At 47.1% G+C, this 26,834-nt stretch overlaps 1 protein-coding gene across 1 annotated transcript in view; it reads right to left on the reverse strand.

The window, feature by feature from the left end:
* The window catches only part of HYDIN (HYDIN axonemal central pair apparatus protein), a 146,978-nt gene extending 130,542 nt beyond the window's left edge, over positions 1-16,436 (reverse strand). Inside the window, 5 exon segments of the mRNA XM_050903888.1 lie at positions 2,590-2,789; positions 9,687-9,821; positions 13,235-13,354; positions 15,032-15,157; positions 16,317-16,436. Of these exon segments, the coding sequence (XP_050759845.1) occupies positions 2,590-2,789; positions 9,687-9,821; positions 13,235-13,354; positions 15,032-15,157; positions 16,317-16,436 (701 nt within the window).
* Between the last annotated feature and the right edge of the window lie 10,398 nt (positions 16,437-26,834).

Consider the following 26,834-nt stretch of genomic DNA (forward strand, 5'->3'; position numbering starts at 1 on the left):
AGAGGGTCCAGAGGCACTCAGACAGCAAGAAAAGAGTTGGTGCAATGCAGTGATGATATGTCACACAGTATGGTCCCCAGCACTGGCTGGAATAACCACTCCTGGCACACCATGGCCTCATCACATAGGGAGAATATGGTTGTTCTGCTCTTGGGCTGCAAGGGGACATCCTGACCTGGTCAACAGGAGGGAACACTCAAGATTTGGTGGAGGATACCAAACTGGGGGGAGCAGCCACCACACTGGAGGGCTGGGCTGCTATTCAGAGGGACCACAACAGGCTGGAGAAATAAGGCTGATGTGAATTTCACGTAGTTCAGGGATGGAAAATGCGAAACCCTGTATTGGGGATGGAATAACCCCTAGTACAGGCTGGGCACTGACAGGATAGAAAGCATTTCTACAGAAGAGGACCTCATGGGCTGGAGCACAGGACATACAGGGAGATGCTGAGATAAATGGGTTTGTACAGCCTTGAGAAGGAAAGATGAAGGCTGATCTTACTTACTACTTGTGTTACTTGCAAACCTGATCAAACTTTGACACTGGTCTTGCTCTGAGCAGTGTGTTTGCTCAGATGATCTCCAGAGGTCCCTTCCAACCAAAGTTATTCTATGATTTTTATCTTCTAAATCAGCCCAATTCCACTTCACATATTCCCCCAATTTCTCATATTTCCTGTACATCTGTGCATATATGTCTAGGCAGATGGTAGACAGACAGGCATTAGAGGAACTCAACCTTTAAGAAAGTTCCCAATGAAGAATTCATTATGACATTTTGCTGAACACTTAAAGGAAAAAAAAAAAAAAAGAGTAGAAACACAGGAACTTCAGAGTATTTAAAAAGAAATCTGAATGAAAGTGGGGGCGATTTAATTAGAATAAAATGCTGCTTATATTCAAAGATTTAAATCATCTGTCTGAAATTTCAAACTGGCTTTCAAAAGTTCATAATGAAATGGAAGAGATAACTGATTCCTTCAGCTGACAAGAGAAATCATATCAGCTTTTGATCTCTGTACACATGCAATCCAGTTATTCAGAACTCTACTTTTTTGCGTAGTTTGAAGTAACACTTTTGTAATGCTTCCCATTTCTTTATTGCAAATCAGGACTGAAATATTTAATCGCTGAAGTTCAGAAACTCTTAAAATCCATATCAAGCAGGATTCAACATACGCTGTATCACCCAATAGAATAGTTGGCAAGTACATTGCAAAAAGATGCTAGACTTTACTGGGTATTTATTTTGGTGGTGACAACTAGATCTGGAAATCCCAGAGGAAAACTGTACAGTGATTTACAAGTTCCTGCCTACATATTTCCACAGTGAGAAGCAGCAGGCTGCTTCAATAGTATCCTAGAAGCCTGCTTAAATAGCCTTGCCAGGCTTTGGTGGAAGCTCCTCTTGGACCCTCACATTTCACAGGAGAAGAGTAAAAAGTCTTCTTTTGAGCCCTGTTTTCCTGGGGAAGAAATTGAAGCAACTCAGGTGCACCAAGTCAGACAGCAGCAGGTCTGTGCTGCATTCTTGACCTCAACTCCTACACCAAGACCTCTGGGACCAAGCAACTCTCAACTAATTACCAGCCAACTGAACTGGTTTCCTTGCAGATGCGGTGTCAAAAACACATTACCCTCTCTGATTCAGCAAACTGGAAAACCAGTGACTGTATTCCAAGACCAATAGGACCAGTACAGGCTGTCCGCAACACAGTTCACATCAGGCATTTGATTAGGGGACCACTGGAATACCGTGGGCTTGTGGCCCCCCAGAGAAGGGGTGTATTTGGCTGATAGTGGTATGTAACCTTTTCAGAAGGTTGATCAGGAGGTTGCAAGTTAGCTACTAACATACTCTAGCACTCTCCAGGAAATCTGGGAGAGATAAAGCTCTAGAAGAAAAGGCCCCCAACCCATACACCAGATATTTGCTGCATCTTTTGCCTGTGCCCTCATTAGCATTCTGCTTTGGGGCTGTAGCGCAGTTTTGAAGCCGGTGTCTGCTCATCTCCATTTAAGAGCTCATTCTACTTAAGAATATTTGGTTCTAGGGACCAGACCAAACCTACTGGAAAACAAAGTTCCTGGATCACACAATGTTATTGTCAGGGCCTCAATACCAATTGCTTTGATCTCCGATCGCACTTGCTAATATAGACACAGCTGCTGATAAATTCTTAAATGTCTCTTTCACCAGCTCATAGCTGGCCATTTCCTAACACTATATTTGGTCTACATGAACTGAGCTCCTGGAGCTGTCGTCTGCCATGCAGTATCTTAAACAGCCCAAGGGCAGTCAAGTTGCCTGGCTACATTTGCTCTTTCAATCTAACAGAATCAGTCTTGCAAGACGCTGCGTTGGAGACATCACTGCAGTACAAAACATGGCTGCAGCTTGCAGAGTTTTATCAAAGGTTGCATCATGCTTAAAACGCTATAAGCAACAGCAAAACCCACATGTCCTGCCCGTTTCCAGCTATGGCTGCAATTCAGCAGCTCAGATGCTCTGGTTTCTTTTTGTTACTGTTTACCACCTATATTATCACGCAACAGTGTTCTGCGCAATAAAGATGAGCTCCTTTACCTCTGAGTGCTGATGCAGTAGCGGGCCTCCCGATTACCGATGTTGCGAACCAGCAGAGTTTTCTGGGTGCTGTACTTGACTGGACAGACGGAGAAGTTCAGCTGGTCAGGGAAGTCCAGGATAGCTCGGGCACCTATAGCTCGGATTGGCACAATAAACTTTTCCCTTTCTGTGATGCAGGTGAGCTGGTGGAAGTAATCCTGCAGGGAAAGAAACAAATTTCAGCACAGTGCATTTAGTACCATCCCCATGGCAGAAGAAAAACTGCTGTTTTCTATGACTAACAGCAGCATTCAATAATGTAATAGTACTTTTTACCTTAATGACCTTTCATTCCAGTACTGTGACTTGGACAGGGCTGTTAACTTGCAAAGAAGAAACAACCCCATTAACTCACCTGCTTTTGCAGCAAGCTGGCAGAACCAGACAAAATTATCTAATACTTTGATTCTGTGGCACCAAAATAGAGTAATTTCATGTAAGGGATTACAGCAGTAACAGAACCTGCTTCCATCACCACTGCAGACTATTCAAGGCACCACTAAGAACCCGGTTGTGCCGCAGCACTAACTCCAACCCCAGCAATGCAGCGACCTCGTTGAAGCTTGGCAGGGGATGCTCAGGTACATTTTCAAAAGGACTTTGCCACGTGCACGATCAACAGTCAGTCTTTGGTGAAATACTTAAGCTGGACATGATAATTGTTTTAATATCAGGTGAGTGTAGGATACATGTGTATTTCCCACCCCTTCCCATAGCATTATAGGGACAAGGCTGGGGACACACACCCTTAAAAGGTTATCTGATCCATCTCCCCAGCCCAGAACTGGCTCGGCTCTACATCCAAACTACTGAGAGATGTTTGACAAGTACTTAAAAGCACTAACAATTCCACCCCTGCCCTCAGCAGCCTATTCCAGCTCTACCCTAGACTTACAGTTCTTCCTGTGTCTAATCTCAATTTCCCTTTCCATCTCATCCTAGCCTCAGGGGATGCAGGAAATAGCTTTGCTTCCTCTCTGCAGCAGGGCTGATGCCTTTATCACATCTGTCTCTTGTAAGGTCTCTAGAAGTGACTTGGTGCCTTGTTAGCATGCCTACCTGAGGCAGGTGCTATCAGGAGCTGCAAATGGGAGACACTCAAGACATCCCTAAAAGAGGAAACTCAACTGTGCTATTCCCAGTCATTGGCTTGTTCAGAAAAGAGCCAGACAGTCCCCCCCAAGCTGTCTGGCATTTAGCAGTAGGAAGGCGAATCAAATCACCAAAGTCATTTTACTGTAGGGATGAGCAGATCGATCTCCAGATGTACGGTGTGGCATCGCTGTGCTGGAAGTTATCGCCCTGCCCCTGCTGAAAGCAGTGGCAACACAGTTGCAGTAGGGCCAGGAACCATTACCTCCAGCAGCAATTTCATTGACAAGTTGATAAAAGCTCTGCCTCTTATCACTCACTTGCTGTGCTGATCTTTTTTCCTCGGTGCTTTTAACTCATTTGATATTTTTATAACTGTTGAGGCCACAAGCAGACAGTCTGATTTAGGAATTGCACACAGCAGCAAACTCCCTTAACCAGAACAGATTCAGATTCCTCTGTGTTTGGGATTTCCTGCTCTCCCACACCCGTTCTCTCCAAGCCTGGAAGGGACCTAAGGCAGCCAGACGAGGTACAGACACATAGCTCTTGCTTTAACACAACAGCTAACACCCAGTGCCTACCAACCACCTGCTCAGCTGGGGTTTAAGATTGCCGTAACAGACACTGTCACATCCAAGATGTAAAAAGAATAAAGAAGGATCTTTTTTCCTAGACATCTCAAATATTCACACTGGAAATTGCAGAAGGGCTTTTGCTTCTCATATTTGGAAGGTAAAATACCAGGAAGGGAACTGCGGCAAATGACCTACAGAATTGAATATCACATTTCAGGAGAGCGTTTCATCTTCAGCAAGTCTTCCTGAATTAGCAATTTTGTACTCAATCTTGCAGTCTAAGCCCTCAAAAAAAAAGCTATGGGCAGCCCATATGAATTTAAAACACCTATTGTCTGGTTACCTCACATCCTGGACTGTTTAGATCCTCAGAAACTGCATTAGCAAGTGAAGAATGCTATTTACTTTTTTTTTTGTTAATTTGGCCACACTACTGTAACAAAGGCATTGCAAATCCAATTGAAAGCTGCGTGCCTTAGTAAGTCTTGGCATGCCGTATTTACTTATCTCTCCCTTCCAGATGCCAGGTTAGACAGAGGAGGATGCAAGGAGTTCAGATCAGCAGGAGGATAAAGAAAAAAGCTTCAACAATTGGAGGTATTTGAGGGAAGTAAAAGGAAATAATTTTCAAGTCATTGGCATTGCTAAGGAGTCAGTGGGTCAACAGCAATGTAAATAAGAACCCAAGGAATAAATGCCCCCCCCCAAAAGCAAGCACAGGCAGCCTTCCCAGCTCCTTGGCTGGCGAGGGGCACTGGGACCACCTGCACAGCAATGCAGGGGGAAAGGGACTTCTCCAGGTATGTGAAGGCAAGGCTAAAGCAACAAGGATTTGGCCTCAGAGAGACAACCGTGACCTTGAGAGAGAAAGCTGCCTCTGGCCATTCCTGCACATGCACGCTGTGTGCTGAGCCCCTTCTCCAGGGACACCCTGTGACATCGCATCCCGTGCAAGGCTTGACTCAAAGCACTTCAGAGCATGCTGACCCTTCAACCATGCTCTATGACCCCACCAAAGCGGGACCTTGCACCAAGCTGAATGCAGTGTCAGGCCAAATGGGGGGAAACCCAAGGAAAGAGGGGTGCTAGACAGAAGCTGGCTGTTCATGCTGCTGCGAACCCGTGGTCCCTTAAGCTTTTGAAAGCTGAATCGCCCTCCCTTGGGAGGAGATAAAGGCTGCAATTCTCCACTGTAACACTGCCCTGTGTTACCAACTCTGCTATGCACTTGCTTACAATCTATGAAAGTTGAAACCAGTTTACAGCCTTGTTTTACTTTGCAACTGCAAAGCCTTAGACTGTTTCAAACCAGGTTTCTAAACAAACATGCCTGGGTGAGAGAGGGGTTGCATCACTTCTATGCTTTAAAGATTCTTTTTAGACCCACCAGCTTCAGGCTATAGATTTTCATGAAAGTACAACTTCATCCTTCATACAACTCCTCTCTCAATTTCAAGAAAAATACAGATTGTACGACGGTTCCTCTTCTCTTATTCCCCTTTGATAAGCAATAAGTTACAAGCTCCGGCCTTCCAAGTATCACCACTGGTATTTGAATTAGCACCCACTGAAACTAAAGCAACTGCTTGTCTCAGATGTTATTTCAGGCTCTTTGCAAACTCAGGCTAACATTAATTACTGTTACAGCGATATCAACCTTAACTGCCCAGTACGCCAAACTCAGATGTCAGTTTTGCTGCATAATCGATCCTAAATTCTTCACCGAATTCCTTGCAGCAGACAACTTGCAAAGAAAAGATCATTGTAGCATGAGGTAAGAGTAAGTCAAGCGGGGAAAGCCCCCTGCTGAAACCATGATATCATAAAGGCTGGAAAATAAGGGCCGTTAAAAGAAAGGAGAGACTGGAGGATGAAGATAGCTTCACATGAGAAAAGGTACCCCTTCTCCTGCCTCCCTCAGCTACCAATTCACAAGAGGCTTTGAAATCAGCCACTGTGCTCCAGGTTCATTTTGCGCAGGGCCGTTTGCCTTGATCTTCTGCCCCTTTCCTCCCCCAAAAGTCATCTTAAAAGTATACTTGGAATAGCTTCTGTGTGCTACAAAACATCTAACAGGGCTGGACTGAATTTTAAAGGAGTTAATTTCAGTAATGCAATAACTCATCATCCTGTCATATTTCATATCAATGAGCATTAATTCAGTCTCCACTGAGCATCAGTAATGAATTTTGCAAACCTTACAGACTGAACTTGTGTTGCCTGAAAATATTGTATTTCTACAGTGAAAAGAGCAAGAGGACAAAACACAATAAGCTGTGCTATGTTTTTATATGCTTCTTGCTTCTTTCTTCCTTTAAGATAATCTATTAATAAGCCTGAAGGACACACAAATGTACGTATTCCTGTCTTGTTTATTTGCCAGTCAATTCCACAATGGTTTCCAATTAGGCAGAGACTGTCAGACCGTAATGCAAGGACACCCGGGAACACAGGGTGGCATGAGAACACCCACACTGTACAACTGGAGCCATAAAACAGAAATGTGTAAATCAGAAGCAGCAAGAGTAACTAACTGGAAATGTTGCCCAGTAGAAAAATTAGCATTTCATATTTATTATGCAAGTGCCAATAAACACAGAGACATGTCAGCTATTTATTTACTTTCTGACAGTCCAATCGTGTGGCATGTTCCCAAATGACTGTGAGACAATAGGAAACTGCTCATTTTTCAAGAAAGGGCCACATGGCATTTCAGCTGCTAACAACTCATGTGGTCCTTTTAAGGCTTAGCCCCAATTCAGCTCTGTGCTTTACTCCCGTGAATCAGGAGTGACTGTGCTGAAGTCAGAGTTACCCCAGGGAAGAACAGATTCAAAGCAAGAGAATTACATAAACCAACTCCACATCAGGAGGATTCTCCAACCCTGACAGAGGGGTTTGTACCTGCATCCCAGTTCACTGGGTTATCCACAATCCCTGTGGATCGTGGAGCAGCAGAGATGTAGAGGTTGTTCAAAGGTAGCACTCATAAGCCTTCCGCAACTAAAACACAGCTATTCTGCATGCAAGTAACTGCAAGCCCAATGCAGGTGGCTTTACAGAACCATTTCCCAAAGCCTGACTCTTTGCTAAGGGGTTTTCAAGGTGCTGTGCACCTCCTGACCACGCTATTGATGCATTTCTAGCACAGCTACAGCACTCTGGTATTTCACTGACTCACACTCCATCAAGTACGAGACAAAACGTTCGATTTGTACAAAATTCTGATACTGCTGTATAAATCCCCACGTGTTCCTCACTGAGCAGCATGCATCCCTCTCCCGATGCCCTGCACAACCCCTGCAAGGAGCACAAACCCCAGTTCAGCAGAAACCCCCGGGGTGTCACTGAAGCTGTGCAGAGGACCTCTCGCTGGCAGAGCTCCCTCCTCCAAACACTCGCCAGTTCAAGGGCAAGACAAGGGACAAAGTATTGGACATTAGTGCTCTCCGGGGTTATCTCACCCTACTTCTATTTGTGGTGATGTTCATATGTTGCTCTGCTGCCTCTCTAAACTTGAAGAGCAGCACTTTGCCCTTCATGGGCACCAATTTACCTCTTCCACCCCCAAAATGAACACTAATTAATACTAATAAATCACATGTTAAAGGCACCAGTGTACTTTGCAAAGCCTACCTCGGTGAGATTAAGCTCTTGTGTCACTTGGGTAGTTTGGAGAACTGCCCTAGGCCAACGTAATTTTTAACCTAAATATTAATGATGTTAAATAATTTCTCAGTCTGCTCCAAAGGAACAGATTATTTCACAAGCATGGGGAGCTAGCGGCCACGGGGCATTTCCTCTTTAGTTTTCTATATCCATGCTGTTTGAGGATAGGACAAAGTATTAAACTAAATTTAAGCAGCAAGTGAAAGACAAGAGAACAGGTACGCCCAAAGAGATCTTGCACCTCTGGCCTGGTGCAGAAACATCTGCTGGCTCAAAGCTGTCCCCTAACCTCGCCTCTCCAACAGAGTCATGCTAAGAGGTAGCAGGATGCTGGTGAAAGAGTCAGCCTGCCTGTCTTTGTTTCCCTGCAATGCTTCCTCCCCTCCATGCCATGTACTAAATCCTTCCGTATCAACAAGCCTCCAGATAACAGCATTGACCCTTCACATCACAGCACTGAGAATCAGACTTGCCAGGGCCACAGCACTGATGTTCAAACCTCTAAGCAAAAGCATGACATGTTTGGGATGGAACAGATATTGTAGCTGCTCTGTCAACTGATAACATGCATGAAGACAGAACCACACCACAGGCTCCGGGGCAAGGTGTCTGCCTGCAGATTGTACCTGCCCATTTATTCCTACGCATGCTCTTTCAGGCAGATGTCTCAAAGTCATCTGCAGCACACCAACCTCCTGCTGAGTTAAGGCCATCTAGAGCTCAGCGTGTCTATCCCTGCCACGTGCACAGCACTCCCTCTCCCCGAAACTCGCAGCTGGATCGCAGGCAGGCAAGTATCCTCGGGGACAGCACAGCTGCAAGGCTTGAAAACAGAGGGTATGAAAAAGCATCATCTTTGCTCCAGTCCAGGGTGAGGCAAGGAAGCGGCTGCCAGATGGGAAAGAGAAAAGCTCTCTGGATTTATTTGTTCCTCTAGTATTTTCCATAATAATTAACCCCCTACCATTGAGTAGAGAGATGACTAAACATCTTATCTACACCCCTCCCTGCCATTTTCCTACTGTTCCACGTGCATCGTCCCTCGCAAATGCTCAAGAAAGGGCAGGGAGGGAAAGCACAGCCCATCAGTCCCTGCTGCAGCAGCTAACAGCACCATGCAATGCCAAGATGTGACTAGCTGCAGCCTGCCTGACCACAGCAGGAGCAGACCTCACAGCAGGGCGTGGGCTACAACCAGCATGCAAGAAAAGTGACAACTTTAGACATAAAGTTCAGCTGTCTCACTGCTGCGTCCAACATGATATACATTAAGGTGACTCCAGTTTTCAAAGGTGGTGGTTCTCACTCTGATCAGGTTCACTTCGAGTCCTCCAAATAACAGGTCACTTTTAAACAGACTTTGGTATTTATAAGTAGTGGAGCAAACCCATAATTATGCAGCAATGGACAGATACTAGAAACCAACACCTTGAGGGGCCACCCCACCACAGACGGTAGACTCATCCCTGAAGCCAACAGACATTAAGTGTTCCAGCACTGAAGGATAAAAACAATCTGAAACACCTAAGAGCCTCCAGCCTATGAGAGCATAATCTTCACCGTGGGGAAAGAGTTTCCCCCAGTTCTACATCCAGTGCAACCCCACTGAAACCAGGATAGTTCCTCAAGACCCACACCAGATGCCCTGTTCTGAATCCAGCCCTGCAGGTTCACCTTCCACTGACAACACCAATCTCTTGGGACCTCCAGTCTCACCTTGTTCTCCTCAGGGGTGAAAAGGATGCGGAAAGTTGAAGGCATGCCAGGCGCTACCTTACGGCACACATCATTGGGGCTGATCAACTTGAAGTAAGGTGAGTTCTCCAAGACAACCTTCACCAGCCGAGGAACCTGCAGGAAAGAGATGAAACTATGATTTTGCCACTCGTGGAAACATGAGAAGAGACCTGGCCATGCTCTGGTGACACCCTCCCTTAACCACCTTTCCAAAGCACTTTTACCTCTTGAGGTATATGCACATAATACACAAGGATGGACTTGAATACATTCTGCCTGGGCAAAATAGCTCTAGGCCAAAGGCAGCAGGGCAATGCCCTGCTGTGAAGGAATCACCAAGCAGGTAAGACACCAGCAGTATGCAGATATAATACCTGAATCAAGTTATCCCCATATTCAACAAACCCAAAGAACCTGCTCGCTTCTGCCTGCACCCATCCATGCAGTCATGCCTCTAGAGGAAGAATGTATTATCTGAAGGCAAAACAGTATTTGTTATACCGGGACAAGGAAGAAATTCACTTGTAAGATACCAGGTTTGAATGCAGCAGTCAAGCTGTGGTGCTACAGAGTCATGCAGGCAGACCAGCAAGAGGAGACCACAGACATTGTGGCCTTATTGGGAATAAAAGCAAACCTGAAAAGCAGAAGGAGGAACATAGGAAGACAAAGAGACAACCCCAGAAACAAGGATGGCTAAGAGAATTTAAAAGGGGCTGTAAAGAAGCAAGGGAGAAGCACGATACCCTACAAGGAACGGCTGATGCAGAAGATGAGAGCAGTCAACTTGCCAAAATGATGGAAAGCCAGACAACCCGCCAGGCTGTGCCTATCAATTATAGCCTTCAAAGGCACTTTCTGCCTTGAGATACATGACCAGCACTGACTCACAGTGTGGTTTCATTATTAAAAGCCAATCTCAGCTCTCCGGAGGCTCTTACTGCCTGGTGATTGTAGCCAGGCAGCTGCCAGTACAGGCAAGGCAGATTTCTGGGTATTCCTCCCCACACCCAGGAGTCCCTGAAGGCACTCGGCTGCAAGTTTCTGTGCACTCTGGGGTACCACAAGCACAGAGACAGCAAACAGGCATTTTCTAGCACACAAATATCAACCCCAGAGCACCAAATCTCATCTCAGAAAGTCTAAAACAGGCAATTTTGACTGACAGGCAGCTTCACTGATGATAAACCCACACGAGGCTTGGGAAGAATGAAGGTTCATTCTGCACCACCCACCCGAGCCTGATAACCCATGGCCAAGGCAGTCCTGAACTCTCCAAACGCCCTTTGCTCCCAGCAGTGCCCTGGGGCAGTGAGTTTCCCCCTGCAGACAAACATTTTGGTCACCAAGTCCCTTGGGAGATGAGCACACGTGGCTAAGACCTTCAGCAAAAGCCACCCAGGACATCTCCGAGGGTGGTGAGGAGCAGCCTGAAGACAGGAAAGCAATTTTACAACACACAGGTAAGAGCAGTAAGTATCTAGCGAAGCACTTCTGTATTTGAATGATTACAGAGCCTCTATTTGGAATATACTTTGCTGTTAGCTGAGCTTTTATGGAGCAGACAACCTCAGGCTACCATGCAGTCTAAGTCAGTATGATTTCCAAGAAGCTTGGAAATCGGTGAGAAAACTTTGAGACAGAGCACAATGTTGCCTCTCTCCAGGACATTACCAAAAGCCAACAAAATTAGAATATAACCACCTCTCTTGGGATTATCATCTCTATCCTTGCATACTTAAATATGTCAAGGATTTTCCTTAAAGCTGATCTTATTTTACACCAGTGCTGTGTAATGGTTGAGGTCTTACTAGCTTCAAAACTAATTCATTTTGGAAAAATCAACAGTTCACACATCGCCTCCCCTTTACAGGGCATACAAATCCCAAGGTGCAGCTGTACAAGTTTATTATTTTTTACTGGGAATAGCAGAAATGTTGATGCAGATGTTCTTTTCCACTTGAGGAAGCATGAATAGAGCAAATTAACTGTTTGCCTGTTGGCTGGTACTTGGCAAAGACAAGCATTTTGAAGTGCTGCATGGATAATGGAGCAGCTGAAGCCAAAGGACTTAGTGGGAACGAAGCAGAGCCACAGGAAAAGAGAAACTGAGGCACATTTTAATCGGGAAGGAGGATACCTACAGCAAAGAGTGCCCAGAATCAGTGTGGATCACACGAACGGCATTCCTTGGGCATGAGCATCCACGCTGCATCTTTCCAATATTCCCAAGCTAAATGCCAGACCAGGAATGGCGCAGTACTCTCCAGGAATAACTGAGGGACCACACCTGCATCCTTCCTTGCCAAAGGGTCTTCCATTTTCAACCACGTCCCTGTCAAAACCTGTTATCTCGGAATATACTTTGACTTCTCTTGCTGTTCCTCCACCTGCAATATGCCCCGACAGCTTTTTTTTGTCCCCTTGTTTGTTTCCCCCAACAGGTAGATTTGGAGAGGGGGTTAATTCACCTGCTCTCGTGTACACTTCCATCTTCCCATCCTGCCCTCCGCTCATGTATACATCTTACTCTTCATTACAGAACAGTATCTTTAATTACACCTTTCTTTTTCTGACCTTTCTCTGCTTCCAATACACTTACTGTTATGTGTCAAGAGAAACCCTTGCGTGTACAATGTTCTCTCCCAGAGCACTTTAACTCAGCTCCTTTCCTCCCTCCTGCCTTTTCCCACCAGCTTGCTCTTGGCACATGCCTCATTCGAGCAAATGTTTCCCCAGCTGAAATTCAAAAGGTCTCAATTTTCCTCTTTACAGTGGAACAAAATTGCTGACATTTTTCAACTTTTCCCTTCTCAACTTTCTTGGGAAATCTCAAAATAATCACAATTTTTTCAAGTAAAGGTGGAAACCTTCAAGAGCATATTACTCTGGATGCGCTGTAGTTCTCCAAAGGGAAAGCAGAGAGCCACACTGTCTTAGACAAACCAGAGCAGGACTGAATTAAGCTTAGTAGGAGCCTAAAGTGGCACCTAAAGGCCTCCCACTGCTTCTGCGAAATCAGTCTGTTTCCACTGCTGCTTCAAAACACCTTTCCTGGAGTGCTAATGCCACTAATTATAACTTATTCCAGCATAAAGTGGAGAAGATTCGACCCCTGTGCTTTGACAGTGAGCTGCACAGAGGCAGCTAAACAGGCTGTGAGAGGCAGAGATGCCCTGCCAGAAACCAAGATTAACCAAGGAGCCACATGGTGCACGCTCGAGGTAAAGCATGAGAGCAGGTAAGAACTGCACAGGCCTCAACATCCCCATCAATCCCGGGCTTTCAAGGGGAAGGATGCCAACTAGAAAAGCTCCTTCGGGTTAGATAGCACCAACACATGGCCAAAATCAGGGGGAGAATCCCCAGCATGGGAAGATTTCCACCATCCTGCAAAATAAAGGTGGTGAGACATTTTATTCTGGATGTGCTGTGCCACAGCAGATACATGGTATACAGCATAGGAAGTTGAGTTACACTGCTCTCCTCTTCCAGCACAGTATTAACCTCCGCATCCCAGCACTTACCTTGTCATTGTTCCTCAGAATCAGCGGCACTTCGTAGACCTCGCAAGGGACGTAGCTCTGAAATACCACCTCTGATGGGAAAGGCTGAAACAAGCTCTGTTCCAGGTCAACTGCTGAGAACTGGAGATACAAGACAGAGCAGTGAGAGGTTCAGCTACTGGGAGAAAGAATCATGAATGAGAATCCTACATTGACCTCCAGTGAAGTACAGCCTCTTGGTGAGTACATCTGCCCTGCTCACACTAGGGACAGTAGCTCACCCACCTGTGTTCCAAGCTGATCAAAAGTTTCTGGACCATGTTGATCAGACTCAAGCCAAGAAGCTCTTCTGGTAGGTGTTTCTCCATGTTTCTTTCTCCAAAACGCAAGGCAGCGCTTACCTCCAGCAGAGCCCTGTGCTAATGTGGTCACACAGCTCCAGAGCACTGACTGAAAGAGCCATGAGCACTCATGGAGCAACTGAAACCCAAGAATTTACATGAGATTCCATGGGAAACAATTCTGGGATGATCTTTACACTGAGACGGAGAGGCTGAGTCTCGCACATCCCCAAATATCTTTTTTGGTATAGAGCCTAGAAACCAGTAAGAAGAGAACAGTACCAGAGGAGGTAAGGCCAAAAAGAAAGTAACACAGTAGTTAGGAAAAAGACAAATGAGGTGAATGCTGGACAGTGATAAGGTTCAGCTCTTTTCTCAGCATTACTGGGCAACTTGAGTAAGACTGGACTTGGTATCTCCTTTTTCCATGAGCTTTAAATGGATGCTTTATTGTATTCTATTATTACTGTTTTATTTAATACCACTGCAGAAGCATGTCTGAAAATATACAGAAATAGCAAATGCTTACAGAGCAGAGGCATTACTTTGAGAAAATTCCTCCCTGCTTTGTCTCCCCTCTTCCAGCTGCACTGTTCCCACTTGAAAGACACGGGCAGGTCTCCTACTTCTCCACAGAAGTCACGGTCACACTGAAGCTAGTAGCTGCAGCACACCACCAGTTATTTGTGCACTCGTCTGATGCGTTCCCAACCTCCTGTACTGTCTAGGGCAATCCTTAACCAATTCGTTACAGGTCTCTTGCTGGCAATTTTCCGCTCAACAGCCCACCTCAGTAATCTACCCATTTGGACTGTGTGTTATACTGAGCAGTCCTGTAAGAAAAGCAGCTTTAAACATACGTCTAAGTAAACGTTGATCCAGATAAAGCACATTCACTCCCCTCTGCCCAGGACGATTCCCCTGTATATCTGGCAGCCTGCAAAATCTAACACCCTGTAAGAGTCCCACACGTTCCAACCCAAAGCATTAATGCAATTGGTTTTGTTAAATCTTGAATAATTACCATAGGCCCTCAGCCTTCAAAGGCCAATGCTGCCACCGTTGAGGGAGTCCTATGACCCCAAGCATTTGACAGTGACTACACCAAAACAAGAGGTGGCTATTTCAGCAGGAGGATGGAAAATGGCAAGCTCATGCCCTTGTGTCCTGCCCCAGCCTTCCCCCAGTATCATGCTTTAGCGATGGTAGCTCAACTCCAGCAAAATCCACCAACATCAGCAGAGGTTATTTATATCGGCTGAGTGCAGATCAGGACTTCAACATCTCACTGGGGAAAAAATGTTTTACCTTGCCCCCAGCAGAAGACAGAAGGAACTCCACCACCACCAGCAGCTTGAAAGGACAACAGGACCCAGTCACCAAGGTATTTAGATAAGCTGGAGGCAAGCCTGTCACAAGCACGCACCCTCTTCAAATGTCACATCAAACAGCAAGGAAAAGGGCAAGAAAAGACTACCTTTTGATGGGAGGTTTCACTCATGTCTAGAAGCTGGATAATCCGGGGCCGCCTCATCTCCCGAGTGCTGGCCAGCCTCTGCTCAGTGGTAAGAGACATCTCCTTCAGGAATGCAGAAGGAGTCAGCTGAAATGCAAAACACCAGCAAGAGCTACAGAAATGCCTTTGTTCAGAAAGGCTTTTCTTGTTCAAGTGCCACTGATGAATAATTTGTGATCACAGCCACTAGGATAGTCCTGGAAGTCCCGTAAGTTACCTGCTGAAATATTTAACATCAGTAAATTAATGATAGAGAGCAGAATACACATGCTCTAACCAAGTGGCTCTGTTCCATTAGCTTCTCCTTCATGATTTGACATGACATGTTTGGGGATTTCTGCTCTTCGGGCATTTGTTTCCTCTTTAGTTTTGCTGGATTGAGCCAGTGACCTTTGAAGAGAGTGGGGAGGAGTTATCAGAAATCCCCTAACCCCATCCTTGCACAACACAACCAACACGCATGTGGAGATGTCATTGCTGGGTGAAATCAGATGAAAGCAGAAAAGCAGCATTGTGCCAGGACTGAGATGGAGAGGAATGGGTCCAAGTTTTAGTTCTCTCTTTTTAATTAGCACTTGTTTTCTCTCTGTTCTGGCCTCACAGACCCCTCCACAGAAGTATACAGAGTTGTCTCCTTGACAGAGCCTCAGCACTGGGTCACCTCCAGTCAAGCGAGCTCCAGTCAAAGGGGACATTTCTGGATGGGAAGGAGGAATTGCCCTGACTCCGTTGCTGTTTGCAGGGCTGCATCTGTGCTCCACACAGGATACGAGATACAATAAAATAACTGTTTTGGAAGCTATTCTATCTGGGACCAGCCATGTTTGTCAAGTCTTCAGGTAGAGTTTCAGCAGCCTACCACATGCCCAGCTGCCTAGAGGTATGGTCAGGGCAGCACTGGCAAGTATGCCTACATGACAGAAGATGTTACTGCCCGCACAGCAAAGAGGATGGAGGGAAGCACATGTTCATGCTTCAGCTATTCCAGTGCAATGCCCAGTACATTTGTTTGACTTGGTTCCAGCAGCACATTCAGGCAAGACCCTGGGCTTTCCTTGAAGCAGCACACAGTCCATCTCCCACTACACCATGACAGCCACCTCCAACAGAAGCATGGCTGCAAAGGGATGGGGAGGTGGTGTCTAGCTTCACAGTGCTGCTAGACAACAGGAGGGGAAGGCAGAGGAGGACATGGGCAGATTCCAGCCTTAACATAGCTCCTACCTGGCCCACAGCAGGTACTTACAGTTACACACTCCTCCGCCTCTCTGACTAGCTTCGGATTACGAGGTGCTACCACTTTGCTTGGGAATCCATCAGCCATTTTGGAGGACTCCACAGACCGACGGAGCTTCCCAGTGGCCATGTCTCAGCTCACCTGGAAGGAGCAACAACAGGACTTTGAAAGTCCAGAATCCCACTCATGGCAGACCCAAAGGATACACCTGTCTCTCCAGACTGTGGCATGCTTCACAAGTGGAGAAGATAAGCACCTCCCCTCCCCATTTCGTTATTAGACCATATTTAAGTGGCAGACTTAAGACTCAGAAGTAAAAGCCCAGAACAAACATTCCCTGAGCCAAAACAGACTCAAAACCACCTTTTGCTGTGGGTGCGGTTCCATGAGCCACAGACACATACCAGGTCCTGCTCACACATCTCACCTTCCCCCCTTCCATTACTTTTGGAATACCATTTACTGGAATTAACAACCAAATCCCTATTAGCATCCAAACTGTCCTTTATTACTCTTTAAAAGTTTTTTGGTGGGAACAGAAGGAAGGTAAACATCATTTCGCTGCTTCATTTTGCAAGAGCAGCTGACCTGATGCAACTGTGTGCCTGACCCTACTAAGTGCTCAGAGTATTATCAACAACCTTAAACCTAGGGAACGCTGCTGCCCCAAGTGTTAACAGAATCAGACCACTACTACTTTGCAAACCAAATGTCCACCCTTTGTGCAAGGAGCCTGGTGATGTTTCTAACTAATGGAGCATAGAGTTCAATACTCTGATTAAGAACTATAGTTTCTCAAGGCTAATTTGGTTGTTTTAAGTTACAAAAATTATCCAGCAAATATGACTCCTTCCAGGCATGAAATTACCACAGTGCCCAAGAGCATTTCTCCATGGAGAATGAGGGCCCTAATTTCCACTTATTAACATCTAAACTCAAGGCTCCCTACAGGCATTATGGAGGCTGTAACAGCAGAAATAAAAGCATGAAACCATTAAAGGAACATGAGCAATTAACTCAAATATAAATGCAACATATGTGAAAGCAGGGCCACTTAAGACTTCATCCTAATGGCAGTTCTTCTCCAGCACCCTTATCCTACAAGTATCATGGGTTAACAGGTCCATGGGCCATTCTTCCTCCAATCACTAGCCTGCCGACCACCTCTCTTCATCTGTGTCACACAAAGCGGGTGTGCAAGAAAGGGCGAGAAGAGAAGACAATCTCAGAAAGCAGGTCTCAAGCACCGACAAAAATCAAAGATAAACGTGTATAGCATTTACTAAGCACTACTTTGGACTATTTCCCCTCCCCTTCTGGCTAACTGGACCAAGGAACAGATGGATTTGCCCACTTCTTATTTTCTGGGACTTGAAAGACCAGTGCTCTCAAAGCCAGCTCTACTCTAATTTTACATCCTGACATTGATCACGGATCATATTCCCTCCTGCTTCCTTCTGTTCCACATCATCTTTTTTGTGTGGACTTGCTGTATACAGCAAGGACATCATCTATACAAAGATGACCATTCCCTTCCCCTCAAGTTTTACCCACATCCCATGAGAAAGGCAATGACTTCATTCCTTTACTCCCCAAACAGCTACAGCATCATACATGTTCGTGGTACTAGGCCCTTTACAGTGTCAAGAAGAGACAAGGCTGCCATTTCCTTTTGTTCTTGCAAGAAACACGAGGGAGCACAGCACTGTCCTATGGACACAAGGACATGCTGCAGCAAGAGCCCGGATTTAAAGCTGGACATAACTATTTTTCAAGAGAGAAATCTAATGGGGATGATACAACATTAATCTGGATTCAATGTTTTATTATTGGGCCTTGAGAATAACTGGATTATTTGTTCCAATTTTCTAGCTGTATTTTGACTTCACTTGAAATTAATCCTGTTCATCATGCCCACAACGCTTATCTCCAGAGGATTTCCAACCTCCACACCCCCTATCCCAGTCTTACAGCTTCCCCTACCCTCTAGCCCTGGAGTAAGGCACTCCCACAGCTCCACTTCCCTAGAGCCTGCAGGGACCAGCCTCCCAGACAAAGAGGAAAGGAGCAGAATAAGAAATCAGCCACATCTCCCTGCAGAGGCAGGACAAAACAGCAAGCACAACACAGCATGCCTCCAGCCCACCACCCTTGTCTAGTGGGGGAGATCCGTTGGGTGGGCCAGGGAACCGTTGGTGTGACCAAGCTCCCAGCAGCACAGCAATAACTGTCACTGGGCTGGTGGCTTCCAAGAGCCCAGTGGAACCTGGAAGGCAACTGACAGGACTTGGAAATTGGGCTGCCCAGCATCTCCTCTCCTCAACTGTTACAGCCTTGCCAGGCAGAGCAGGAGGATTTTACCAGGACCTCAAGGAAGGAGAGAGTTCAGAGCTTGACACTAGCTAAAGTCTGCTCGTTTCCCTGCTGCTGAGCTCCTCCTGCTCTAAAAAGGGGAGATGCTGCACTGCGCAGGCTCAGGGTACTGTGCGGAGAAGCTTCTCAAAACAGCAGCATCTCATCCTGTAAGCAGCATGATAGGAAAGGTCCACTAACACAGCAAAGAGTGGAGGTTTACCACCTTAATCAGTTCCACACCAAGGGAACAGATGCAAGTTCAAGCATTTGTGGCTTTGGGATTTCTTCAGCTCTAGGCTGGAGTGGAGGCTATGCTTTCTGCCTTCAACTTTCTCAGTATCATTATTGGTCAACTCAGTCTCTACTCTGGTGGTTTACAATGCCACTGAAATGCCTTGATGAAGTTATAGCCTTGCAAGTCACTGCAGCCCATCTATTTCTTAAACATCTCATTCCGCAGTGAATGATTGCAGCAGTATTAGAAAGTATGCCTTAGAGTAGCATTTGTTAATGTTCCACGAGCTTCAGATAAATTCATTTAGACACTGCAGACAAGCTAATCATTTCTTTGTTTAAGGAGCAAAGAAAAAGTTTCCACACTGACTTACAAAGCAAGAATTTAATTTCTATTTTGCTCACCCAGAGAGGACCCCAATCACATCAATGCAAAAGAGAGCAGGCAAATCACCGTGTTGCCGCAGCTCCGACAATGCCTTTGGGGGTGTCCTCTGTTGTTGCACCTGGTGAATACCCACCTGATGAGCTTGTTCCAATTAACCGTGCACACATATGCACACACACCAGCCAAGGACACCCAACTTACAAGAGTATCTCAGCTGCCAGGGAGCTTCACGCATTTTCGGCACAGCATATGCTATAAACAAAAGCCTCTCATGAGACTCTCGGCCACAGACAAACCAAATCATCACATCTGCTTGGCAGGGAACAAGGAACCCTCAAGTTTGAAAACCAACATTCATTATTTGGGGGTTTACAATCCAGTCAGGGAGGATCTGAGCCCCAAAAACTAACCGGCTCTCCAGCCAGCTAGCCTGCGGAAACTCACTCCAAAACATCTCCCACATGGTGTCCAGCCACAAATCTGAGTGGAAACTGGAGAGCTCAGGCAAAGAAACCTCAGATGTGACACCCTTGTGTGCTCAAGGCACCAAGACAGAAGTGCTATAAGGAAAGGAAACTGGACTGTGGGTGATGCTTCCCATCTCAGAAGGCAGAACTTGGAGACAGATGTCAAGGTGCGACCCATCCAGTCTCTCATGCTTGGTCTGAGATGCACTCACAGGGCTGCCACCTTGTGCTCCTTCCCACAGCTCCAGCACCTTAGAAGCAATGTCAGAGCCTCACCTGCTCAGCACAGCAGTGACTCCTGCCTGCTGCAGGCAAACGGCACAGCTGGAGCTAGGCTTCATGCTCAGCAGACTTGCCAGAGAAGCCTCAGGTGCTTAGCAAGGGAAACTGCTGGCTGCAAAGCATCTTCATGGAGCTGCACAGTAGAAGCAATACGAAACCCATACAAGGCTTTGCAAGCACCTCAGCACCTAATGCCAAACCTGATGCTGGGATCTCAGCCTGCTCTCGAACTCAACAACCCTGCTCCCAGACTCAGCTGCATTCCTGCCATTGAACTCACCATCTATTTTTCCAGCCCAAACCTTCCTGCCCTCCTAGGTAGACGGAGGGAGCCAAAGCCATTCCTTAGTCATGCTCGTCAGCCCAGACAAGGTCACTTCCACATCTCCCAGCACTGCTGTGTGGAGAAAGCAGTGAGAAAGTGAGAAAAAGCCTGATCTGCAGGCTAGCAGCTAGGATGCTTGAGAGCTAAGGAAAAGCCATGGCTGGGGGGCTCTGCTCCCTGGATTACAAAGTCTTTTAGCTAATGACTATTTAACATGCAATGCATAAGCAGTCTCTGAAGGAAAAAAAAAACGCACTAAAAAAGACCAGCATCATCTTCAAAGTGAAGGAAAAAGATTTGTTTCATGATGTGGGCTCACAGCTACTAGAGAGACTCCTTGCTTCAGGCTAAGCAGAAAAGAAGGGTCTGCACAGGATCACCCTGCTCCCAGGTGAGTGTTTTTAGCCATGAGCTACATTAGGGGTAAATAAAAGCACCTTCACCTCTTCTCTTTAGGGCAGCAATATTACCCTCTGAATACTACCTGGCCCACGATATGGGCTAGGGCTGTACGGCCAGCATATCTGTAGGCACGAGGCAGGGCTTCACACAAGCTCGGTCATGCCAGGACCTGGAAAATTCAGAAGGCTCAACAGCACAAATACAGGCACAGAGGGGCCCTTCAGAGCCCGTGAGCTTGGCAAAAGCTGTGCTGAGGAAGAAGCTGATGTGAGCATTTAGATATGGCCCTAAAGCATCCAAATGCCTTTGTGCATATGTCCAACAGCTTCCCTCCGTAAAATAAAACTGAACAGCTCTCTGATGATGCTGTTCTGAAAAAGACAGGAAATTAAGAATAAACAGCAAATTTCTTAATGGACATTAAGGAAAAAAAGGGAAGTTTCATGTAAAGGCACAGCTTCATGTCTATGCAGATCCGGTGGCTGTCACTATGCCATGTGCTCTTATTTCAAGGGACCCCACATCACTTGTGCTGAAGAAGCAGCAGCACCAGCCTCTGAGCCGGTCTGATACCAGCTGATTGCCCTCCAAACTTAAAGGCTGGGGATATATCGGCACACTGCACTACAATACACTATACAGAGCTTTTCTTGTAGGAGCACAGACTGATGGCTGAATCTTGCTTCAGTATACACAATAAATCCTCCTCCTCCTTCCGTTCGCAAAGATAAACCATCTCGCTCTGGACTAATTGGTTCATTTGCCTCTCTATTACACTTTTGCTGGAAGAGCAAGACAAGAGATCTGTTAAAAGTGAGAATCAGGATACTATTGAACTATTTTGTCCAGTTAAATCATCTTGCCCTGTTCAGGCTTAAGTAGCAAGATCACATTTCTTGCCTAGAAGTCATCTGCTTAGCTATAATTACCGTATAAACAGCATCTCAAGGAAGCCAGGAAAGGAGAAGCAGAATTTCCAGGACTAATCTCTTGCCCCTCCAGCCTACTGCTAAGTGGCTGACTGCTTTCTAAATCAAGTCTTGCTACCCGTGAAGCCTCACCTGTCACCTTTATATTCCAGTCCCTCTGTATTTTATCACTTTGGTACTGTCTTCCTGCAATTTATTACAAAAGCTCTACCATAGCTGAGATAACTAATAGGAGCCTAGTATTATACCTTCCTGTTATTTCTTTTAATAAACTTCAACTGTCAGCTGACAGTGGGATGGACCAAGCTCCCTTCCAAGCATCTGCTGGAGATTCCCCAGCTCCACATACTATAGTTCACAACTGTGGCTCCTACCTTAAGTATTTACAGTACTATCCTCCCTTTCCCAACTGCCTCTCCCAGCACCTGATCTCTGCTATCCTGACTTTGCAACTTTGAAACTCCCTTTTTATTTAGTCTTTTTCTGGCATCTGGACCACATTTCATAAAATCATTTAGGTTGGAAAAGACCTTTAAGATTGAGTCCAACTGTTAACCTCTTAAGCACTGCCAAGTTCACCACTAAACCATGTCTCTAAGCGCCACACCTACACATCTTTTAAATACCTCCAGGGATGGGGACTCAACCACTTCCCTGGGCAGCCTGTTCCAATGCTTGACAACCCTTTCAGTGAAGAAATTTTTCCTAATATCCAATCTAAACCTCCCCTGGCGCAACTTGAGGTCGTTTCCTCTTGTCCTATTGCTTCTTACTTGGGAGAAGAGACCGACCCCCACCTCGCTACAACCTCCTTTCAGGTAGTTGTAGAGAGCAATAAGGTCTCCCCTCAGCCTCCTTTTCTCCAGGCTAAACCACCCCAGTTCCCTCAGCTACTCCTCCTAAGACTTGTTCTCTAGACCCTTCACCAGCTTCGTTGCTCTTCTTTGGACCCGCTCCAGCACCTCAATGTCTTTCTTGTAGTGAGGGGCCCAAAACTGAACACAGTATTCGAGGTGCGGCCTCACCAGTGCCGAGTACAGCGGGACAATCACTTCCCTAGCCCTGCTGGCCACACTATTTCTGATACAAGCCAGGATGCCATTGGCCTTGGCCACCTGGGCACACTGTCAGCTCATATTCAGCCGGCTGTCGACCAACACCCCAGGTCCTTTTCCGCCGGGCAGCTTTCCAGCCACTGTTCCCCAAGCCTGTAGCGTTGCATGGGGTTGTTGTGACCCAAGTGCAGGATCTGGCACTGAGCCTTGCTGAACCTCATACAACTGGCCTCGGCCCATCGATCCAGCCTGTCCACACCCCTCTGCAGAGCCTTCCTACCCTCAAGCAGATCAGCACTCCCACCCAACTTGGTGTCATCTGCAAACTCACTGAGGGTGCGCTCGATCCCCTCGCCCAGATCATTGACAAAGATATTAAACAGAACTGGCCCCAATACCGAGCCCTGGGGAACACCACTTGTGACTGGCCGCCGACTGGATTTAACTCCATTCAGCACCACTCTTTGGGCCCGGCCATCCAGCCAGTTTTTTACCCAGCGAAGAGTATGCCCATCCAAGCCATGAGCAGCCAGTTTCTCCAGAAGAATGCTGTGGGAAACAGTGTCACAGGCTTTACTAAAGTCTAGGTAGACAACATTCACAGCCTTTCCCTCATCCACTAAGTGGGTCACCTTGTCGTAGAAGGAGATCAGGTTAGTGAAGCAGGACCTGCCTTCCATGCTGACTGGGCACAGTCTGCACGATGTTCACATCCTGACCAGATGCCTTCACCAGCCAGGACCCTGAGAGGTCAGGCATCGGCCGAGTTGTCTGAAATGCTCCTATGAACCTCAATCCAAACCAAGCTCTTTTAATCTCAATCTTCAAAACCTTCTCAGTGCAAGTTATGTGTATTCACGCCCAGTTCTCACAAAAGAGTTTCAGTCTCTAGAAGAACATAAACACTAATTCAATTCAAAGACACCCAACTGGAGACAGGTAGCCAACCAAACACAGAAGCAGGAATACAACCCCCCCCAGCCCGACCTTGGCTGGCTCCAGCCTCGTGCCTGATTCTCCAGCACACACACACATTACTGGCTGCCAAAACAGTAAATATTCCATATTTACTAAATTACTACTGTAATATTACAGCACTGGCTGTAACCCCGAGGTGTTACAGAGCAAGCTTTGGCTTCACTGAGTTATTTCCCATCCTTCAGTTAAGTAGCAAGGCTGGACAACCTGTTATGAGCAATCTGCACTCTCTTGGAGTAGTCTAGCCTTTGTATTTTCCCTAGATGTATACAGGAATTGCTGCTTCTCAGAAAATCACCTATGGATTTAAAATGCAAGGAAAGCGTAGTTAGGGTGAGTTGGCCTACGTAGAAGTGACTGCAAAGCTATCTGTTGCATTTTTCATCATAAGCCTTCACAGCATTTTATAGGCAGAGCAAGAATAAATCATCTCATCCCTCATTTACAGACTGTGCAACACAGATAAAAATTTAAGGCCAAAACATCCAGAAGCCCACATACAAGACGAGAAGGGCAAGACCAGCAGCGGCGAGGCAGGCAGCCTCCATCCCCTCCACGTTTAGCCCACAGCCTGGATGCAGTCACAGCTGCATCCCATGGGAAGAAAGGAAGAAATTGAGGGAGTTTCTCTTTCAGGGAGCAAAGCTTGCTCCCTGTCCAGCTCCGGTGGTGGGGGGAGAAGGGGCTCCAACTCCCAGTCCCCAACATGGAAAGTGCTGCAGCCTCCAGGTGCCTCTCACCCAGCACGAGAGCCTCCACTTTGCTCCACAGGCAACCTCACCCCTAAAATCCTCCCCAAGAAAGTGGTTCCTTGCAGGGAAACAGATCCCAAAGGAGGACGAGCACAACCTACTGCCAGGAGAGGTTTGGCAGGACTGAGTTCACCCTGCCCCAGGCACACCCCTGCCTCTCCCCCCCGCCTCGCACAAGCGATCGCCCCAACACCGCTGTGTGGGGCAGGGGGTGTCACCCCCCCTCCGAGCTTCCCCCGCAGCCCCGGGTCTCTGCTCAGCCCCGCTCCCAAGCCCTCCCTCCTGAGGCTGAGCAGCCTGGGAGTACCGGCACCGAAAGCCGCCCTCCATATTTTGGCCGCGGAGGGGACACAGCTACCGTCACCCCAGCACGGGGGTGGTCACCAGTATCCCCCACCTCTCCCACTCCGCAGGGGGACGCAAGGGCACACTCACACACTGGGTGCCTGCAGCCAGCCAGGCCGTTGCCCTCGTTCCCAAAGCAACAGGGCCTCCTGGCCAGCCCCAACGCACCACCATGGCAACAGCAGGGACGCAGAGAGGGGAGGAGGCGGCAGCGGCAGCTTCGGGATGTGATGGCGGACACGGAGCAGAGGGGACAGGGATGCTCAGCACCCACCCAGTCCCCGCAGAGGAGCGGTGGCTGCCTGCGGTCCCCCTGCTCCAGCACATCGTCTGCCAGCTCAGTGGAGAGGAGACCCAGAAAGCATCACAAGAGCCCAGGCCTGCCAAACTGCTTCAAAAGCTCACAGCTTCAGCAGGCAGCTCCTACCCACTTATTGCTGCCCCAGGATAACAGAAACCAGCTGCGCTTCCCCACATTTGTTGGGGCACAGACACTGGAGATGCCTGGCTAGCAGTGCCTTATCTCAAAGCAGTAACAGCAGCTCAGGGAAAGAATACAATGACCACAGCAAGCATGCAGTGAAACTGCCTCCAACACTCCCTCCCAGCTTCAGCACAGCCACAGCCGTGTGTGCTATCCCGAAACAGAGTAGCAGTTAAAGAAATTCATGGCAGAATCCAAAGTGTTTCTCCCAGGTCTAAGCAAGCAAGCTAGCATGTAGGACCAGTCATGAAGAGAGCCATGCACCACCTGGAAACACCCTATATGTCCATATATCCTAAAAATAAAGTCACACACAACCCACAGAGGTGCCAGCACTGCCCTCAAAAGGGACTATCTGCTTTTCTCTCCTGCACACTTTGTCATAACCTGGATCCCAGTTCAACCAGCTCACCTGCTTTGCTGGCACTTCACACCTTGCAGCCTGCCCGTGGCAGGGCTCTCAGCACAGGCTGACACCGATGCACAAACCAGCACAACTGACCTTGTCATTCTCAGGGAAGCACTGTAATAAATAAACCCTGATAAGCACAGCCTAACAGACACAGCTCTAAACTCTTCACTGAACCCAGGCTCCCCTTACTCCCTCACTGAGGAGCTCCAAGGGCTCTGAGCTCCATCCATCTGTGGTCAGCTCAAACAGATGCACTTCACCTGAGTGCCTCTGCCCCATGCTCTTGTGCAGGGTCTGACACAGGGCTAAAGGGAGGGCAGCACTTGCTGAGTTTTGCTCAAATCCCTCATGTTCGTTTCAAGGCCAGAGATGCTTCTGCAACTAGGAAAACAGAACTGGTTGTTTCCACCACAGCGGAAAACTGAAGTTGCATAAGATGGCAAGCAAGAGTGCTTCCAAATTAGATATCTGGAGATTAATTTCTGCTTCATAGTGAGCATCGCTAGTATTTCATTAAGAATCAGTCCAGGACACCTCAAACTCCAAGCCTTGGGCAAATGCCATGGGACTGCAAAGTGTGAAATAATTATCTAAAAGAACATGTCATTTACTCATCTTCCCCTCACTTCCTCTCAAACAAAAAGCTCCTGCCTAAATAACTAGACCTGAGAAGACCCACAGTCATTAAGGCACTTCACTTGGGAGCATGTGCATTGTGTTGCTGGGGAACAGCAAGCCTTCGGCAAGGCTCACCCTGTGCCACAGGAAAGGTACATAGCGGAATGCCTGATTGTCAGTGTACAGTCTCTTCCAAGGACTGAGCAACAAAATACAAATGCATGTGATAAAGTCACCCTTGGCATGCAGCACATCACCCTCTGGTGCCTTCAGCATGAGCACAACCTGGGCTCATCCTCCTCCCACCGTACTTTGGCCTTGGAGTTACATGCTACCTGTGGGCCGATTCCTTTTTTCCTTGTTTTCCCTACACCACTACAGAGATGAGCCAGTCATTAACCGACAGAGGGAAACACAGGGCTCTGAGGTCAGGCAGGCAGGGCAAGATGTGACCTGCAGTTCTTCCCAGCCACTGCTTTCCTTCATCAGCCTCTGATGAGC

This window comes from Gymnogyps californianus, chromosome 12, assembly GCF_018139145.2.
Source record: "Gymnogyps californianus isolate 813 chromosome 12, ASM1813914v2, whole genome shotgun sequence".
Classification (NCBI taxonomy): domain Eukaryota; kingdom Metazoa; phylum Chordata; class Aves; order Accipitriformes; family Cathartidae; genus Gymnogyps; species Gymnogyps californianus.